The 21,266-nt window shown below is 46.0% G+C and overlaps 1 protein-coding gene across 1 annotated transcript; it reads left to right on the forward strand.

Annotated features, from left to right (window-relative positions):
• Positions 1–20,950, forward strand: LOC133379002 (vomeronasal type-2 receptor 26-like). The gene is made up of 5 exons (XM_061613614.1): positions 1–12; positions 232–477; positions 4,836–5,063; positions 17,268–17,394; positions 20,040–20,950. Exons 1-5 carry the CDS (start codon positions 1–3, stop codon positions 20,948–20,950), a joined length of 1,524 nt encoding a protein of 507 aa, XP_061469598.1.
• The last annotated feature ends 316 nt before the right edge of the window (positions 20,951–21,266 follow it).

A 21,266-nucleotide genomic window follows, 5' to 3' on the forward strand; every position in this document is an offset into this window, starting at 1 on the left:
ATGGTAAGCAAGGTAAGCATGGCAGGAGGATGCAACGCTTGAGGGGTGCCGGAGGAGCCTGGCCGCTCCTTCTTCCTTTGCCTGACGTGCACAGCGGGGGAGAGAAATGTCTCTGAAATGGAGTGCACCCGCTAGCGGTGGCCAAGCTGCCCCAAAGGCTGCCTCCTTCCCTGGCGGGACTGGGAGGGCTCCACTGGAGCAGGCCGCCCGGCTCTCCCATGGCACCCAAAGGATGCCCCTGTGGGGCGGCTCCTTTCGCCTGCCGAGCTCCTGCCTTTGAACAAGCACTCGAAGCTCCTTGGCGTTGTCTGCCTCCCGTGCTCACGTGCCATGAGGGGGCGATCGGAGAGACTGCCCCGGCCCTCCCTCAGCCGGAGCCGGCTCTACTTCTTCAGAGAGTGCTGTCGGCGAACGGACAAGAAGGAATGCACCATAGACCAGGGGGAGAGTGCTGGCTTCTTAAGCAGGCAAGAAGACGTATGCTCCTGGCTCTCTACCCCAGAGGAAACCCCAGGGCACTTTACCTCGGGGAAACTACTTCGGAGTAAGAGTGCGAGGCAGCTCCGTGGTAGTTTGTTGTCCTCAGGTTTGTGTGTTCTTTTTCTGCCTCCCGGGAGGGTTTCTCTGAGAGCAGTGGGAGATTTTTGGCGCTCAGTTGGAGAAATCCTGGCTTCTGCGTAACATGACTATGATAATCAGAGCTTGGAAAAGTTACTTTTTTGAACTACAACTCCCATCAGCCCAATCCAGTGGCCATGCTGGCTGGGGCTGATGGGAGTCGTAGTTCAAAAAAGTAACTTTTCCAAGCTCTGGTGTTGTTGAGCATGGACAGAGGGCCCCCGCCTCAGCACTGAAGGGTGGTAACTATATTGAGGTGGGTTTAAAGATTGATGGGTGGCTACTGCTCAGTGTGGGGCTGTCAGGCGGTCATTCAGGAAGTGCGGCTTTACCCTGCCTGGCCATGCAGAGATGGGGAAGCCTGCTTCTGTTGGATTTCTGACAGCCCCACAACTGTGAAGAGGGCAGGAACCCTCCCACCAATCTGGTGCCCACGTTCTGCGATCTTGCCCGCCACAGCAATGGTGGTGCCTGAGACCTCCCCCATGAATCTGCCACCTCTAAGCAGGGCCCCCTCTCCCCACTGGCTGGAATGGGGCGAGTCCTGCACAGCAGGTGTCTGCTTGCGGTTACCAACTTCCCTGGCTTGGCCATGCTCTTCTGCCTTCTAAATTAGCCAGCTGTAATAGACAGAACACAACTATGGAAGCACTCTTCCTGTCTTTCTCTCCTTGTTAGGATAATCTTTGTCTGCTAGATTTTTGCCTGTTACGAGCCAAAAAGCTGACATCTCATATCTCTGTGTGTGCCTGTTTGAGAGAGAAAAATCTTATAGGGGTGCAGACTTGGTAGTTGTGAAATGCTGGGGGGGGGGACTCCTGTTAGAAAAAAAAATATTTTTTAGAAGTCAGGCTATAAATGCATTAGAATAAATTGATAAAACCAATAAATTCACATGCACTCCCAGCATCTTGGAAACTCAGCAGTTGGCATAGTTTCAACTGAAAAATGAACAGAAAAAAATATAAAAGGTAAGGGTGCGGATTTATAATTTGCAGGGGTGTGCTGAACACACCAGCACCGGCCCTGAGGTCACCCCACTCACTCAACCAATCGGGAGTGGCCCTCCTGAATCTTCCATGACCAGTGGGGTGGGAACAAACCCGCCCCCATGTGACTGGGGGGAACGCCATATTCAGAGTTTGAAAAAACAACTGGTGCTCATGTGTCGACATCTCTTTGCCTGGCTCTTGGGCACACACAGGCACACACAGACATCCACAAAGACACACACCCTAATACTGAGACATTAACAACAGGGTGGGGAACGCTGCGTTTTATTGACACCACACTACAGCTCTCCCTGCCAATCAACACAGGAGCCCTGCTGTGGAGATGGCATTGCTTCTCCAATCATAGTGCTTAGGGTGGGATCACACACCATGAAAGGAAAACGCTGAGTCTGTGTTTTATTGACAGCTAGTTGTGCAAATGAGGATGGAGAAAAGGGGTTGGGAGAGGAGGAGTGGGACTTTGCTGTCCAATGGTGCATGTTTTCGGGGCTGGGTGGGATGTGTTGCTGACCTGTAAGGCGGATTCCACTTTGCTCTCTCAGTCTTGTAATTCTCCAAGCAGAACACTTTTAAGACTAGTGGCTGTAGCAAATCTTGTCCCTGAAGCCTGCCTTATCTGCTTTCCTCCTCTTTCTTTATAATTGTTTACAACTCTCTCTTCCTCTCTCTCTCTCTGTGTTACAGCAGCTTTTTTAAAGAGTGCCAAGCTTACATTTTCTTTCCACAAACCCCCATTCACTCTTCTGTATTTTTGGCTGCAGCCAAATTCTTTCCTTATTATTATTTTTAGGAAGCATCACAGCAATATCATGCCTACAATGAGGACATTGAACTTGTCAAGGATACCTCGGCACAGTCATTAACCAAAATGGAGACAATAGTCAAGAAATCAGAAGGCAGCTAGGACTGGGGAGGGCAGCTGTGAGAGAACTAGAAAAGGTCCCCAAATGCAAAGATGTATCAATGAACACCAAAGTCAGGATCATTCAGAGCATGGTATTCCCGATCTCTATGTATGGATGTGAAAGTTGGACAGTGAAAAAGGCGGATAAGAGAAAAATCAACTCATTTGAAATGTGGTGCTGGAGGAGAGCTTTGCGCATACCATGGACTGCAAAAAAGACCAATAATTGGGTGTTAGAACAAATTAAACCAGAACTATCACTAGAAGATAAAATGATGAAACTGAGGTTATCATACTTTGGACCCATCATGAGAAGACCTGATTCACTAGAAAAGACAATAATGCTGGGAAAAACAGCAGGGAGTACAAAAAGAGGAAGGCCAAACAAGAGATGGATTGACTCCATAAAGGAAGCCACAGACCTGAACTTACAAGCTCTGAACAGGGTGGTTCATGTCAGATGCTCTTGGAGGTCGCTGATTCATAGGGTCGCCATAAGTCGTAATCGACTTGAAGGCACATAACAACAACAACAACAAATGAGCACTCACAGTCTTTTTATAAATCTTTTTGGAAAAAAAGGAAAGTTCAAAGATAGCTAGCATGAAATATCCTGGAGCTACCCACCTGATATTTGGAAGGGTTAATCCCCTCTGTGAGGGCTACCATGTCTCCGGATTTGAAGTCCCTATATGAAAAAACAAAACTGTGATGCCTCCATTTAAAATTGTAAACCATTTAAACTTTAAAGAAGGCAAGCATGTAAACATGTGGCCTTTGTTGACCTACAGTACAATCCTAGCTGTGTCTGCTGGAATGTAAGCCCTACTGATGTGTGTATGTGGAATTGCAATTGCAGCTCCCCCCTTTCTTAGTATAGCCTGAGCTCTCCATTTCATCAAAGGAGCATTTATGCACCCCCTTTGAAGCAGTCAGGATCACTGAAGCAACTGCAACCTTCGCAGAAATTTCCCAATATTTTAGGGCATATATATATTATTTATACCTAAAAGGTTGTGTACTTCTTCTCTTCTGCCCCCAGCAGAAGCATACAGATCATTATTTGGGGATCAGCTATTGTGAGATTTATATTGCCTGGAAAGACCCTGAGACGGATATAAAAAAGGATGTGTTCATTGAATTGACATTTTTATTTCCTTGAATGGTGACACATTTTAACTGATTAATTCTTACAGGTTTTTCCCTCTGTACTTCTGGCACAACTTGTCCTTCCTGTTCACCATCTAGAAGATCAAGATTTGAAGTCCCTATATGAAAAAACAGAACTGTGATGCCTCCATTTAAAATTGTAAACCTTTTACACTTTAAAGAAGGCAAGCATGTAAACATGTGTGGCTAACCACCTGATATTTGGAAGGGTTAATCCCCTCTTGAGGGGCCATCATGTCCCCAAATTTCATGTTGCTACATGCATATAATATCTCCATGGCGCTGCCCACCTGTACCGCTTGATGCTGCCAACCAGTGCCTACTAATTCACAAACCTTTTTTTTTTTAAATAATCTCAGTATTTTCTTCCAAAACCTTGAAGGAAGGAACAGGACAAACACAGGAACATGAGAACTCGCATGACTGAGCACTCAAAAAAAAATGGAAGAAAATTTAAAGGTGGCATTCATTAAATCTTTTGGAGCTACCCAGATGAAATTTGGCAGGATTAATCCCCTCCACAGAGGTTACTATGTCCCCAAATTTCATGCCCCTGTATGAAAAAAAGAAGAAAGTTGTGTCCATTTTAATTTTAAAACCTTTTAAAATGTAAAGCAGGGTAACATGAAACCCGCTCTGGCTACCCACCTGATATTTGGAAGGATTACTCCTCTCTCTAGGGACTACCATGTCCCCAAACTTTCATGTTCCTATGTCAAAAACCAAGAAGGTTATGGCCATGTTTGTTTTGTAATGCAAGTTAATGGGATTTCTGGATGTTTGTAATATCTCGAACTGGATTGGAAAGTGTACAAATATGTCCGGATCAAATCAGGAATTATATGTATTTACAAACTGAAGCCACAAATTGGGTTGGGGGGGGTCTGTGCACAGTCCTAGAGTTTATTGTAACAGATACTGATTTTGTTTTGTAAACTGCCTTGCTATTGTTTTATGAAAGGTGGTCTATAAATGTTTTAATCAATACAATTGACAGTCTGAATAGGTTTTGTAATGTAAATGGCATGTGCAGTGGCCCCCATTCATAAGAGCCCAAAGTGAGCAGGAATGAGTTAGCCAATGTGGTTTCATGCTTTTTTTTAATGCTGGTGTTTTCCATGTCATTACAGCTTCACTCTTCCTTGAGAGAAATCCAGTTTTCAAATGCTTCCATAGGTGGCCTGCATTTTGATGAGAATGGGGGGCTGCCAGGCCACTATAATATTGACAATTGGGTGATGTTTCCCAATGGCTCTCATGCTAGAGTGAAAATTGGGAGCATAGAGAAAGAGGCATCTACTGATGTAAAGTTCACCATTAACCAAGAAGCCATTGTATGGCCCACGTGGTTTAACAAGGTAAGGGGCACATTACTGAATGTGTCATTTGTGAAGGTCTAATAATTTGTTGGATAACTCATGGACAACTTCAACTTACAGGAAGTAAGTCCTATTGAATATAGTGCAGGGGTGGGAGGTGGCATCCCAGGGGTTCACCCTTGTATAGCAATCGAGTCAAATGAGAAGCCTCTTGCATCTGCAGATGCTCCCCATGCATTTTTCAACCCTGAAAATTCAGAGTTTATAGCAGGCCCAGCCATGGTGGTTGGCTATTGGCCCTAGCCGTTCAGAAGGACCCCAGCCAATCTGACCCAGTTGTGCTGCCTTTACCGCCCTCCTTATCAACAGGATGTTGCAAACATTTTTATGATTCAGCAAGGGTGGTGTGGGTTTGAACAGGAGCCAAGTTTGGTTTCCTTCTGCAGTGAACACTCTTTTAGTTTGCCCAAAATATAATCATTTGGCCCACAGAACTAAGAAATTTACCTCACCACAAAAATGGGGCAAAAATACATGATAATTCATCCATAAAATCTTAATTCACCAATGTCTATTTCAGTGAAAGCTGAAAAATCATATATATACAGTGCAGAGTGGCCATGCATCAGAACCCAAAAGTCATCATTCACTCATCCAATGTGGATAAATCCATCATGTACATACACAAACACAAACACACCCAACTCATCCACTTCTTAACAAGCCTTTCCTTTCCTAGCTGTGGTATCAGTAGGGTTGCCATATTGCCCGGTTAGCTGGGTTTTGCCCGGATTCTATGCATGCCACCCAGCGCCCGGCTAGCCCCTTATGTGGCCCGGATTCTCAGCTTTAATTTTTTTAAAAAATTAAGTTTCTAGGTGGTCCGGTTCTCGAGATATGCATAAAAACGTCAGCCGCCCCCCGACTGTTAAATCTTTCTTTAAACAGTACTGTATGCACTTCCTAGCTTTAACCTCGCCCGTTCAGGATTGCAGCCAATCAGGGATTGTGTTTCAGTTTCATTGATCTGAGGCAGTGTCTAGAAAACAAAATGGTGGTTTCACCTCCTGTTTATCTGAAAATCTCATAAATTGGGTAAGTATATACATTTCAGTTTTTTTCCCTCTTGTGTGCATGTCGAGAGGCAGAGCTGGGGTCCCGGGGGGTTGGCAGAAGAGGATTCAGACGGATGGCAGAGGGGAGGGGGAGGAACTTCCCCCCTTTGGAGTGAAGACGAAACAGAGGAAATGCCAGTGATAGGGTCGTCTAGCAACGGGGAGCCTGAGAGCTTTGAAGTTTCAGAATCCTCCTTGGACATTCTCACGCCTCCCCTTGTCCGAAGCTCAGAGCAAGAGGGAGGGCTGCCCACAGCAGAAAAGCGGCGAGACAGTTTACCAGGCAGTTTACCATCAGCCCCTTCCCTATCCCCCATACTGGAATCGGAAACTTCAGAAGAGGAGGGGCCGATGCTTCCCCCCTCACCGCGCACACGTAGACAGCTGAAAAGACAGGAGAGAAGGGGGGGAAGGCGGGCAGTACCTGAGGAGCAGTTAAGGAGGAGCGAAAGGTTGCGCGCCCGTTTGGCCCCTTCTTAAAGAACAGGCAGGAAGCAGCCCCTTGCTCTGTCAACTTTCTCCCAATGCCGCAGGACCTGTATCCCTGTATTGCTTCATGAGAAGACGCAGTCTTTGCTTGGACATTACCCTAATAAAACACGAATTACTTACAACCTGTGGTCTGGTTCCTGAGTCTCATCCTGGGCCTGACAGCTTGACAGAGCCACCTAAATCACCCTCAACGCTCTCTTCACTTGACTGGGACAAGATGTCAAAGGGAGCAGCGGGGGGGACGAACCCCACTTCTGAGATGGAAGAAGTGAAACTCTTGAGGACTAAGGTAGCTGATTTGCAGATGGATGTTCAAGCCCTGCTAGCAGCAGTCAAGGTGCTGAAGACGGATAATCAAACCTTGAAGGCCACGATAGACCAGATGCGTACAGCCCCTCCAGCTGCTGCAGTAAAAGTTCCCATTGGACTGCCCCCAAAATACGTGGGACAAAGTGATCAGTTGGCAACCTTCATGGCTCAATGTGAGTTATATCTGGATGTCAGGCACACGGAATTTCCAGACGATGGGGCTAAAGTAGCCTTCGTGATTAGCCTCCTGGAGGGAGAAGCTGCAAAATGGGTGACTCCGTATCTCGTGAGAAAGGATACTGTCTTAAGAAGGTACAGAGGATTTATACAGGAGATGACCGAGATGTTCCAAGACCCCCAAAGAGCTGAAACAGTAGCGCAGCAGCTAGGCGCTCTGAAGCAAGCTAAAGGGACTGTTTCCGAGTACACTAACGCTTTTAAAATTCTGTCCCAGGAAACTGGTTACAATGACGCCGCCCTGATGTTTATGTACCGGAGTGGATTAAATGCTGAAATCCTGGATGAGCTGGCCAGGACCTCCCCCCCCCCCGCTGACCTACCAGGGCTCATCCGGCTATGTCTACAGATAGATCACCGGATGGAAGGGAGGCGCCTGGAAAGGAAGCAGGAGGCCCCGAGGTACTCAGCCTCGGCATCCTGCAGCAAGACCCTTCCCGCTGCAGGGATGGCAGGTAATACAACTGAGGGACAGGGAGGGGCTAGGCCAAGACTGTCGGAAGAAGAAAAGGAAAGACGACGCCGGGAACATTTATGCTTTTATTGTTCAAAGCTGGGCCATGTGGCCAGAGACTGTGGACTAAAAGGGGGGAAAGCCGAGCCGTCGGGAAACTAGAACACCCAGTCCACGTGCAGGCCGATGGACTGGGGGCAGCATTGTATAAAGGCCCCCAACGACCCAACATCCCTCAAAAGGGGTGTTGGTCTTGCCTATTCAGATTACAACTTCCAGAGGAGTGGTGTTTAACTCTACTGCCTTAATTGACAGTGGAGCCTCCACAAATTTTATTGATGGAAAGCTAGTCAAGCGTCATGGAATTTCCCGGTGGAAACTGGACGCTCCCCTAGCTGTGGAGACCATCGATGGGAGACCCCTGAAGTCAGGAGGGGTGACACAAGCCACGGAGGAAGTGAAACTTCAAATCCCTGGGCACGAAGAGTTCATTTTGCTATACGTGTCAGATCTCTCGAACTTTGAGGTGATTCTGGGAATGCCCTGGCTAGCAAAGCATGAACCCACAATAAGTTGGAAGGAGGCGGTGGTGTGGTTCACCTCACAGTATTGCCAGGAGAACTGTCAACCTGAAGGAATTAAGGATACCTTAGCGGGGGCAGTGCAAGAGATCGAGCAAGTGACCCTACCGCCGAAGTATGAAGAATTCAAAGATGTGTTTGATGAAAAAGAGGCAGAGACTTTACCCCCCCACCGCCCTTACGACTGTGCGATTGATCTCGTGCCAGGAGCCAGCATCCCATCGGGGAGAATCTACTCTCTCACAGAGATTGAGAGGGAGGCCCTGAAGGAATTCCTGGATAAAAACCTGAGGCGAGGATTCATACGCCCCTCACAGTCCCCTGCTGGAGCACCACTATTGTTTGTGAAAAAGAAGGGGGGGGACTCAGACCTTGTAATGACTACCGCGCATTGAATCAGATCACCATCCCCAACAGCTACCCGCTGCCCCTGATTTCAGAGCTGCTAGACCGACTGCGCTCCGCAAAAGTCTTCACGAAGCTGGATTTGAGGGGAGCGTACAATCTGATCAGAATGAAGGAGGGAGATGAATGGAAAACAGGATTCTTGACCGCTTATGTTCAGTTTGAATACCTGGTCATGCCGTTCGGGCTTTGTGGAAGTCCAGGAGTTTTTCAAAAGTTCATGAACGACGTGTTTAGAGACTTGTTGGACACGTATGTAATCTGTTACTTAGATGATATCCTGGTGTTCTCAAAGAACCGGGAAGACCACGACCAGCATGTGAAAACGGTGTTGAAGAGACTGAGAGAAAATCACCTGTATGCTAAGTTAGAGAAATGTGGATTTGACCTCAAGTCTCTAGACTTCCTTGGGTATCGAATCTCAGCGGAAGGCGTGGAGATGGATCCAGGGAAAGTAAGCTGTATATTGGACTGGGGCCAACCTGTCACCAAAAAGGATGTGCAACGGTTTTTAGGAGAACGCGGCCCAGACATGTAGTGGCTGTGCCGCGTTCTGGTCCTTCTCATACCCACAGGGTTGTTGGTTGTCCTATCAGCCAACTCTCATATCTCCAGCTGCTGCTCTTTAATGCCAGATCGGTACATAATAAAACCTCCCTCGTCCATGATTTGATTATGGATGAGGTGGCCGATCTGGCATGTATAACCGAGACCTGGGTGGGCGAACAGGGAGGAGTTAGTCTCTCCCAGCTCTGCCCACCGGGGTATCTGGTTCAGCATCATGGTAGATCTGAGGGTCGGGGAGGTGGGGTTGCTGTGGTCTATAAGAGTTCCATCTCACTCACCAAGCACCATGTCCATGCAATCACTGGTCTGGAGTGTTTGCACCTTGTGCTAGGCCAGAGGGACAGACTGGGAATCCTTTTGGTGTACCGCCCACCTTGCTGCCCAATGGCTTCCCTAACTGAGCTGACGGAAGTGGTCTCGGAGGTACCGTTGAGATCCTCCAGACTGTTAGTACTGGGAGATCTCAGCATTCATGCTGATGCTACTTTGTCTGGGGCAGCTCAGGACTTCATGGCCGCCATGACAACCATGGGGCTGTCTCAATATGTTAGTGGCCCAACACATACATCGGGGCATACTCTTGACCTGGTCTTTGCTACCGGACATGGGGATAGTGATCTGGATGTGGGGAGTTTTACATTTACGTTGTCATGGACAGATCATTGCTTGCTGAAGTTTAGACTTTCAGTAGCCTTTTCCCTCTGCAAGGGTGGGGGACCTATTAAATTGGTCCGCCCCCGGAGACTAATGAATTCTGAAGGTTTTCAAAAGGCTCTGGGGGTTTTTCCGGCTGATAAGACTGGCGCTCCTGTCGAAGCCCTGGCCAATCTGTGGAATACAGAGATGACCCGGGCTGTTGACACGATCGCTCCTGCGCGCCCTCTCCTATGTAGAGCTCATACAGCTCCTTGGTATACTCCGGAGCTGAGAGCGATGAAACAAGACAGGAGGCGACTTGAGCGGAGATGGAGACGAACTTCCAAAAAATGCAATTATGAGCTGGTTCGTGCTTCTACTAAGCTCTATGTAGGAGCGGTGAGGGCGGCAAAAAAACATTTCGCCGCCACTATTCAGTCATCTCTCTCACGCCCACAGGAGCTTTTTAAAGTGGTTCGTGGCCTACTCCATCCAGGCCTACAAGATACGCCAGATACATCGGTAGCTTGATGTAATAAATTTGCTGAACACTTCCAGCATAAGATCTCATGCATTCGCCGGGACTTAGACTCCTATTTAATAGCAGTTAATCCTACTGAGGTGTCCGGAGCACAGTCTTGTCATGTTTTGTTGGATGAGTTTCAGTTGGTTCAGTTCGAGGACGTGGACAAGGTGTTGGACAGGTTCGTGCGACCACTTCGGTACTGGATCCTTGCCCCTCTTGGCTAATTAAAACTAGCAAGGAAGGAACAGTTGGCTGGGCCAAGGAAGTGATTAATGCCTCTTTACGAGAGGGAGTGGTCCCTGGCTGTCTGAAAGAGGCGGCAGTGAGACCACTCCTGAAAAAACCTTCCTTGGACCCAGAGGATTTCAGCAGCTACAGACCAGTAGCCAATGTTCCGTTCCTGGGCAAGATCCTGGAACGTATGGTTGCTGACCAGCTCCAGGCGCTATTGGATGAAACCGATTGTCTAGATCCATTTCAATCGGGGTTCAGGCCCGGTTTTGGCACTGAGACTGCCTTGGTCGCCCTGTTTGATGACCTATGTTGGGAGAGAGACAGAGGGAGTGTAACTCTGTTGATTCTCCTTGACCTCTCAGCAGCTTTTGATACCATCGACCATGGTATCCTTCTGGAGAGGCTTGCGGAGTTGGGAGTTGGAGGCACTGCTTGGCAGTGGTTCCGCTCCTACTTAGCGGGTTGTCTCCAGAAGATAGTGCTTGGGGAACATTGCTCGACACCGTGGGTTCTCCAATGTGGGGTCCCTCAGGGTTCGGTTCTGTCTCCCATGCTTTTTAACATTTATATGAAGCCGCTGGGGGCGGTCATCAGTAGTTTTGGAGTGCGTTGTCATCAGTATGCTGATGACACGCAGCTCTACTTCTCCTTTACATCTTTTTCAGGTGAGGCAGTCGACGTGCTGAACTGTTGCCTGGCTGCGACAATGGACTGGATGAGAACTAACAAACTGAGACTCAATCCCGACAAGACTGAGATGCTGTTGGTGGATGGTTTCTCTGACCGGATGGTGGATATATACCCTGTCCTGGATGGGGTTACACTCCCCCTAAAAGAACAGGTGCGTAGTCTGGGAGTCATCTTAGACTCTTCCCTCACACTTGAGGCTCATGTAGCCTCGGTGGCCCGGAATGCGTTCTACCAACTTCGGTTGGTAGCCCAGCTACATCCCTATCTGAGTAAGGAGGACCTCACATCAGTGGTACATGCTATGGTAACCTCGCGTCTGGACTACTGCAATGCGCTTTACTTAGGGCTACCTTTGAAGACGATTCGGAAGCTATAGCTAGTGCAAAATGCGGCGACCAGACTGCTAACAAGGACTAAGCGGTCTGAGGATATAACACCTGTGCTAGCCCGTTTGCACTGGCTTCCAATATGCTTCCGGGCCAGATTCAAAGTGTTGGTACTTACCTATAAAGCCTTATACGGCGCGGGACCACGATATCTGTCGGAACGCCTCTCCCGATATGAACCGGAACGTACACTACGGTCTACTACGAAGGCCCTCCTCCGGGTTCCGACTCATAGGGAAGCCCGGAGAGTGGTGACAAGATCTAGGGCCTTCTCAGTGGTGGCCCCCAAACTATGGAATGGTCTCCCCGAAGAGGTGCGCCTGGCGCCGACACTATCATCTTTTCGGCGCCAGGTTAAAACCTTTCTCTTCTCTGAGGCATTTTAATTCCTTTTAATTCCTGTTATTTCTAAATTATTATATTTTGATTTTAGACTGTACAGTTTTTTGTACAGTTTTGTATTGTGATATACTGTATTGTGTTATTTTTATTGTATTTTTAATGTTCACCGCCCAGAAAGCTGTTGCTAGTCGGGCGGTATATAAGCTTAATTAAATAAATAAAATAAATAAATTAGGGTTTGCCAATTATTACAGAAAGTTCATTCCAGGGTTTTCCAAATTAACAGCTCCTCTGACTGACTGTTTAAGGGGGAAGAAGAAGTTTCAATGGACAGAGAACGCCACCGAGGCCTTTGAGGAGCTGAAGAGAAGGTTTGCTACCGAGCCCATTCTGCGCTTTGCTGATCCGAACCGCCCTTTCATCGTGAAAGCAGATGCTTCAGATTTTTCCATCGGGGGGGTGTCCTTCTGCAATTAGACCAAGAAGGGAAGGAGCTGCACCCCTGCGCGTACTTCTCTCGGAAGTTAAAGCCTGCAGAGAAGAACTACACGGTATGGGAGAAGGAACTGCTGGCCATCAAGGATTCTTTTGAAAACTGGAGACAATACCTAGAGGGGGCCTCTCATCAGATTGAAGTGCGCTCCGACCACAAGAATCTTAAAAGCCTCCAAACAGCCAGAAAGCTGAACCAGAGACAGATAAGATGGTCCCAGTTCTTCACTAGGTTTAACTTCAAGATTACTTACTATGCCCAAGCCAAAAACCAGAGAGCGGATGCCTTATCCAGACAGCCACAATACAAAGAAAGTGAATCTGAGGACCAGCCTCAGTACGTGATTCCGCCAGAGAAATTAACGTTGGGAGCATGCCAGCCCTCATGGGAAGAGGAACTCAAAAAGGCACAACAAGAAGATGCGGACATGCTAAAATATCGGCAGGAGACGGGACAAGGTCAAGACTCAGAAGTAACCTTTCACTGGAGAAATGGACTGTTATGGTTCAAAACAGCCAGATATGTGCCAGAAGGGGAATTAAGACTCAGAATCCTACGCCAGTGCCATGATTCCATCACAGCGGGGCACTTTGGGATTTACAAGACCATTCAGAACGTGGCCAAGGACTTCTGGTGGCCTAAAATGCGTCGGGATATTGAGAGCTATGTAAAGTCCTGCTCTGTCTGTCTGCGGACAAAAACACAAACAGGAAAACCAGCAGGACTGTTACAACCATTACCTGTCCCACACAAACCCTGGAAGGACCTCTCCATGGATTTTATAACTGATCTACCCAAGTCCCAAGGAATGACAGCCATCTTAGTAGTGGTAGATCTACTTATCAAAATGGCGCACTTTCTTCCTTGTGCAGGGGCCTTAGAGGCTAAAGAAACGGCCAAGTTATTCATCAAAGGAGTCTACCGGCTGCATGGATTGCCAAACAGCGTAGTCTCAGACCGAGGAACTCAGTTCACAGCCAAATTTTGGAGAGCAATGTGGAAGCAGTTGCAGACGGAACTAAAACTCTCCTCCGCCCATCACCCCCAGACACATGGGCAGACGGAACGCTTGAACGCCGTTTTGGAAAGATATTTACGAAGCTATGTGTCCTATCAACAGACTGACTGGGTAGCATATTTGCATTTTGCAGAGTTCGCCTATAACCATTCTCTGCACTCCAGCACTCAACAAACCCCGTTCTTCGCTAATTAAGGATTCCACCCTAAAGTCTTTCCAAGCAGCTCAGAAGGAATGCTGGTACCGGTAGCTGAGGACTTCCTTAAAGAATTGCAAGCGGTGCAACAGACACTGAAACAGCAGCTAAACGAAGCCAAAACGGAGTACAAGCGAGTTGCTGACCTGCACAGGAAGGAGGGGCCCCCCCTTCAACCGGGAGACCAGGTATGGCTGTCCACCCGCTTCCTCCAGATGCCGGGCAAATGTAGAAAATTACAAGACAAGAGGGTGGGTCCTTTCGAAATAGAAACTCAAATTAATCCTGTGGCGTACCAACTGAAGCTACCTGACACGTTTAAAATACATCCTGTGTTTCATCGATCCCTCTTAATGAAAGCCGCCCCTCCCAGTGAGTTGCGGCCGGAGGAGCCTCCCGGAGCTCCACTCCTGATAAATGAGCAGCTTGAGTTTGAAGTTGGGGAAATCTTAGATTCCAGGATCAGATGCCACAAGCTGCAGTACTTGATTCACTGGAAAGGCTATGGAGTGGCTGACAGATCATGGGAAGATGCAGCTGATGTGCATGCTCCAGATTTGGTAAAACTTTTCCATCAATGTTTTCCCCACCGCCCCAAGCCAGACAGGGGGAGGGGGGCACAGCTTGGGAGGGGGGATGGTGTCGAGAGGCAGAGCTGGGGTCCCGGGGGGTTGGCAGAAGAGGATTCAGATGGATGGCAGAGGGGAGGGGGTGGAACTTCCCCCCTTTGGAGTGAAGACGAAACAGAGGAAATGCCAGTCTAGCAATGGGGAGCCTGAGAGCTTTGAAGTTTCAGAATCCTCCTTGGACATTCTCACGCCTCCCCTTGTCCGAAGCTCAGAGCAAGAGGGAGGGCTGCCCACAGCAGAAAAGCGGCGAGACAGTTTACCAGGCAGTTTACCATCAGCCCCTCCCCTATCCCCCATACTGGAATCGGAAACTTCAGAAGAGGAGGGGCTGATGCTTCCCCCCTCACCGCGCACACGTAGACAGCTGAAAAGACAGGAGAGAAGGGGGGGAAGGCGGGCAGTACCTGAGGAGCAGTTAAGGAGGAGCGAAAGGTTGCGCGCCCGTTTGGCCCCTTCTTAAAGAACAGGCGGGAAGCAGCCCCTTGCTCTGTCAACTTTCTCCCAATGCCGCAGGACCTGTATCCCTGTATTGCTTCATGAGAAGACGCAGTCTTTGCTTGAACATTACCCTAATAAAACACGAATTACTTACAACCTGTGGTCTGGTTCCTGAGTCTCATCCTGGGCCTGACAGTGCAGGAGTCAGATCTTGGGCAGTGTTTTGAAAACCTTCCCAATGCTTGCTTTCTGTAAGAGCAATGCTAATCCCATATGCCCAGAGTAAATCCCATTGAATTCATTAGGACTTACTTTTGAGTAGACATGGTTATAAATGTGCTCACAATCAATGGGACTTTGGAGTGAATGTAAAAAAGAATTGTGTTTGTGTTCTAACTCTTTCTGCCCCCTTCTCCAGTCCTATTTTAAAGCAAGTAGGCAGGGCTTACTTAGGTATTACAATTTTTATTCTGTAGGAAACTAATACTGATTTTTTTAAAACTAATACTGATTTTTCTGCAATGACCAACTGGTTTGACAATAAACTATTATATTGGCTGTATGTATTTATACATCTGCAGTGTGTGCGTGTGTGTGTATGGAGTCTTTCCAACACCCCTGTGAGGTAGGGTTGGAAACCAAGGCAGCTCACAACAAGAAATAAAGCCATTTAAAATCCAATAACCATAAAAACAAGTATAAACAGTTGCAAAACAGTGTAAAGTTGCATGATTCAGAATTTTGGGTTATGTGAATGAAGTTGCTTATCACTTGAGGTTGCATTTCTGTCCCTGTTTGAGTAAGCCCCACTGAATACGCTGGGACTTGCTTCTGAATAAATAAACCTATAAATATCTTTACAGTTTGTGTAAATAATAAATATATTTGATAGTCATGCTTATATAAATCTTCATTTATCTTATTTTTGGTTTTTGGTTAGGAATCCTGACTGGTTGTGAGATGCTTAGTTTTTTGCCTTACTCATAGGAATCTTGTTGTGGTTGGTATGGTATTACATTTAGGAAAGTGTTACTGCCTTCTGTGTTTTTTTTTCCTATTTGCATTTCACATCATTAACCTCACTCCGTTACAGCCATAGAAGCAACAGCAGCATATGCAAGATAATTAACTCCCATTAGTGATAAGAACAAGAATTTATAATTATTATTTCAATTAAAACAAAAGGCTTATCAATACTTTGAAGAGGACCAGATATTTATTTTGTTTCTGAGCCCAGGACTGGGTCTTTCATGATGCCCGGGGGGGGGGGAGCAGGAGAGTAGTCAATAAGACAGACATCCTGGCGTTGATAATTTAATTAGCAAGGTATGTGTGGGGTTGTTGCACACTTCCAGGCCCAGTTTCATTTTGAGTATGGAGGTGGAACCTGTGTAGATGTGGTTGAGAAATTTTGAGTTAAGCAAAGCTCTGCTTTTATAAAACCTAAGAAACATACAGTACTTTGAATGTCTGAGTGCCTGCACCAGTGGAATACTGGAGGAACTTGTAAAACTTGCTGCAACAGTATTTAGAACTGAGGATGTGGTGTGAAAGACTCCTTTTCCTAACATTTTGGCTTCTTGTTTTTCTCCACCCACTGCACCTTTGAAATATATCGTATATGGTTAACCGTACTGCTGCCCTGACTTACTTTATGTTTGTTGCTATTTTGTGTTTTTATTATGTTTTTATATTGATTGTGTATTTTTATTGTTTTTATTATATTTGTAAGCTGTGCTGAGCTCTGTTTTGAACAGCAAAAGGGCAGGATATAAATTCTCTTAATCAATCAATAAATACTCCATAGTGTTGGAAACTAGAGTCTAGGCATTTAAGGCTGAAAATGTTGCTTTTAAAAAAAAGATTTCTCACATCTTTCCCCAGCTTTTGGTGGTAATTCCTAGGCACAAAAACAAAACAACTGGACAATCCAAATATTAATATGCAGGTGTTTTGCATAATATACAAATAATATGCAGATATTTGCATAATATGCAAATACTTTACATAGTATGCAAATGAACCTGCCCGGATTTGTGGAACTGGAATATGGCAACCCTAGGCATCAGGTTTCCTTTCCTTTCTGTGCCTCCTGCCCTGATACTGATAACAGTCAATATCCTTCAAGTGTGGTATTACACAATGTAAGACAGAAAACCAACATTGAGTGATCCTTGGCCAGTCACAGTCTCTCTGCCTATCCAATCCCATGGAGTTGTTGTGATCATAAAATGGGGGGAGAGGACCACAGATACCACCTTGAGCATCTTGGAAAGGGTCTTTTCCATTGTTGAAAGAAGTAAGCAAACAAACCAAAGTTTCCCTGCCATTCAGTTCTGCATCAAAAGTGGTTCCCTCTAAAAAGGGTGTGTGGGTCACTTATGGTCCGTGGGACTGGAGATTGTGATGGGTCTTTTCCAAACTCTATGGATGAATTCCATAGACACAAATACTCCTAACGCTTTCCCCTTGATGCAACTTCTTTTTATGGCTAGACGGTGCCTCGCTCCAGGTGTACTGAAAGCTGTCATCCTGGATACAAGAAGGTTGTTCTAGAAGGAAAGCCGGTTTGCTGCTTTGATTGTGCTCCATGTGCAGAAATGACCATCTCCACTCAGGAAGGTGGGTGAGTCCTAGGGAGAGGGCATTCCTTGGGAGAAAATAAATAGGGTAAAGATTCACCCAGAGACACTTTTTGTGGAGATCTGAGAGACATTTCTGAACAAGGATCCTGTCTTGACCTGTACGTTTAATCACCTCCATTAAATTCAGTAAGTGAGTTGAAATAAATGACCTTGAGGAATCAGTCTTTGGGCTACAGAGTGTGTGTATGGGGGTGGGTGGGTTCAGCATGCAGGGCCCACAATGTGTCTCTCTTCTCTAGTTTAAACCATGCCCTCCACAATCTGCTTTATTCAGGGATCACTAATGTGGTGTGCCCATGGGGGCCCTCCCTGGCACCCACACAGTCACCTCCCCCCACTGAAATTAGTCTTGAAATGAGCATTCTATAGTACCCCATAGAATAGGGTGCAGAATTAGTCTGGTTGTGGGATGTGTGGGTTGCCTGTCAGAGTTTCTTTTGTTTGCAAATGTATCATGAGGTCCTTCACGTGCTCAACTTCTAAGGCCCTCCTCCGAGTGCCATCTCATCGAGAAGCTCGGAGGGTGGTGACCAGATCTAGGGCCTTTTCAGTGGTGGCCCCCGAATTGTGGAATAGTCTTTCTGATGAGGTGCGCCTGGCACCGACGCTGCTATCCTTTCGGCGTCAGGTGAAAACCTTTTTATACTCCCAGGCATTTTAAAGTGTATTTTAATCTGTCTTTTAAAGGGTATTCTAATAGTATTTTACTAGTGTTGTATTATGATGCTGTTTGCTTTTTGTTGTTGTTTGTTTGTTTTTGGCTTTTGACTTTGTTATATTTATTGTAGTTATATACTGTGTTGTTTTATCTTTTATGTACACCGCCCAGAGAGCCGTTAGGCTTAGGGCGGTATATAAAATAAATAAATAAATAAATAAATAAATAAATTTCTATGTATCAGACCATTCTCTGCCTTACTTTGATTCACTCTTCTGTTTTGCCCTTTCAGAAAACCTTTCATGATGTTTTGGACTGTAACTTCCATCTGCCCCAGACAACTCAGCCATGCTGGTTGGGACTTATGGGCATTGTAGTCCAAAACATCTGGAAGGGCCCAGCGACAGAAAGACTGCAGTAAGATAAGGAGGTTAAATGAAATATTGCTGTTTCTGGTTAAAGACATCATGGAAGTCCTTTGGGATGATGATGATGATGATGATGTATGTTATGTGAAGGTCTCTAAGTGACGTTCCAGATTGTTAAATCAAAAGTAATTATATAATAAAAGAACAACAGCCATCCCCATAAACCCACAGAAACCTCTGGTCACACACTAATACTGACCACATCTGTCAAATAACTGCAAAAAAATACGGCTTTACCTGGAACTGAAAAGAGGGCAATGAAGGCACCAGGCAGACCTCACTGGGGAGCATATTCCACAGATGGGCAGCCACAAGTAAAACCAGTTCTGGCCAGACTGATGAAGCAGCTGGAGTTTGGGCTTTGGACTGAAGAGTACCAAGTTCACACCTCTGCTCAGCAACAAGGGAACCTCCTGCCTTAGGCCATTTGCTACTATTGAGCCTGAAGTACCTAACTGTTGCAAATATAAAAATAAGATAACTATGTGCATGGTAAGCTGAAGGAAGGGTAAAATTTAAATGTAACCCACAAATGTATTTAATTCTATCCTAGTCTCATTTTCTCCTAATTGTGAGCTTAATCCACCTTCCACTTTCAAATTTGAACATTATCTGTCTATACACCAAGCTAACAAACTGCTTCATCTTGCCCTGTGTGGTCTCCTCCAGAAGATCTTGCAGAGGCAGATTTCCTGCCATTGCTATCTGAAAGCCTTTCTTGGGTGATGAGGCCATGGACTGAAGCATGTCCTCTGCTGGAGAAAGCCAGTGTGGCATAGTTCCTGGAGTGTTGCATTAAGACCTAGGAGAGCAGGGTTCAAATCCCCACTCTAACTTGAAACTCATCCGGTAACTAACTCTCATTCTACCCTACCTCACAAGGTTGTTTTAAAAAACTTGAGTGCCACTTCCATATACTTGGAGGACCAGGGGCATACAAGGGGAAACATTAAATAAGTAAATGAACCAGGGAGGAGTAATAATTTCTGTCTAGTTTGCTTTTCAACCTGAATCTATCAGATTCTCACATTCCGAAACAATATGGGAACTGAAACACAATCATCTTTTGAAATTTGCACTTATTTGAATTTTGTGATGCAGTTTGCCAACCCATGTTAACAACAATGCATCTCTTAGGGGAAAACGTGCATAAAAATGAACATATGAGTGAAAATAAAATGCAAAGATGTATTATATGACATTAAATGACTTGCAAAATGTATGCAGTAGTAAAAACTTTATTTAATATGTTTATTAGGAGAAACTTTCAAAAAAATTCGGGAGAAATTTCATGAGGATTCTTTTTAAAAAATGCAAATTGCTGCAGAAATGTGGAGAACTGAATTTAAGTTTGGAAAAATGAGAAACTGACATTTTTCCATTTCTAAAATGAACAATTTTTTTTGCCTCCCCTTTCTTAACACTCATTCTTATTTCTTCACCTCTCCCACATCTATATCTGTTCTCCAAATGTAATAGAACACAGATGGTTATGGATATAAGTGATGATGAAGCTATTCTCTTTCTCCTACACAGATGCAGATGACTGCATGAAATGTCCAGATGATCAGCATCCAAACATGGAGCAAGATCAATGTATCCCCAAGTCTACCACCTTCCTGACTTATGAAGAACATTTGGGGATCATCTTAGTTTCCATTTCCCTATGCTTGTCTTTAACCACAGGTTTTCTGTTAGGAATCTTCATTAAATTCCTAGAAACCCCCATAGTCAAAGCCAACAACAGGGACCTCTCCTTCATCCTCCTCATCTCCCTAATGCTTTCCTTTTGGTCCTCCTTCTTGTTCATTGGCTGTCCTAGGAAAGCAACCTGCCTTCTCAGACAAACAGCCTTCAGCATCATCTTCTCAGTTGCCATCTCTTCTGTGCTGGCAAAAACCATCACTGTGGTGCTGGCCTTCCTGGCCACAAAGCCAGGGAACAGGGTGAGGAGATGGCTAGGGAAGTGTCTGGCCAACTCCATTGTCATTTCTTGTTCCAGTGTCCAAGTTGTCATCTGCACCATCTGGCTGGGGATCTCTCCCCCATTCCCTGAATCTGATATGCATTCCCAGGCTAGAGAGATCATCCTGCAATGCAACGAAGGGTCTGTGGCCATGTTTTATGTTGCCCTCGGCTACATGGGCTTCCTGGCTGCCATCTGCTTCACGGTGGCTTTCCTGGCCAGGAAGCTGCCTGGGGCCTTCAATGAAGCCAAGCTGATCACCTTCAGCATGCTGGTCTTCTGCAGTGTTTGGGTGTCCTTTGTGCCCACCTACCTGAGCACGAAGGGGAAATACATGGTAGCCGTGCAGGTCTTCTCCATCTTGGCCTCCAGTGCTGGCCTTCTGGGCTGCATCTTCATGCCCAAGTGCTACATTATTGTCCTCAGGCCTGATCTGAATGCAAAGGAGCACCTGACCACAAAAATGAAAGATGGCCTCTGATTCTTAAAACATTCAGTTTTGAAAATGCATGTCCACTGCAGCACGTGCCAGCACATACTCACATACTGTGGAAATGTAGCTCCTTAGACCTAAATCTCACTTTCTTTTGCAGAAATCATGAATGAATTGCAAAATAAAGGTTGCAAATAGGTTAATGTTTGACATGCCTTGCTTTATCACAACATGATCAACCACACTCGTCTTTAAGCAGTTAAGGGCTTTCTGGAGTCACCCTCATTGGGTTTGCACAGTCTTATTTCTAGCAAATATGCACACACTTATGGCATGTTAACATGATCATCACCACTATCATCTT

Source organism: Rhineura floridana, chromosome 3 (assembly GCF_030035675.1).
Source record: "Rhineura floridana isolate rRhiFlo1 chromosome 3, rRhiFlo1.hap2, whole genome shotgun sequence".
NCBI lineage: Eukaryota > Metazoa > Chordata > Lepidosauria > Squamata > Rhineuridae > Rhineura > Rhineura floridana.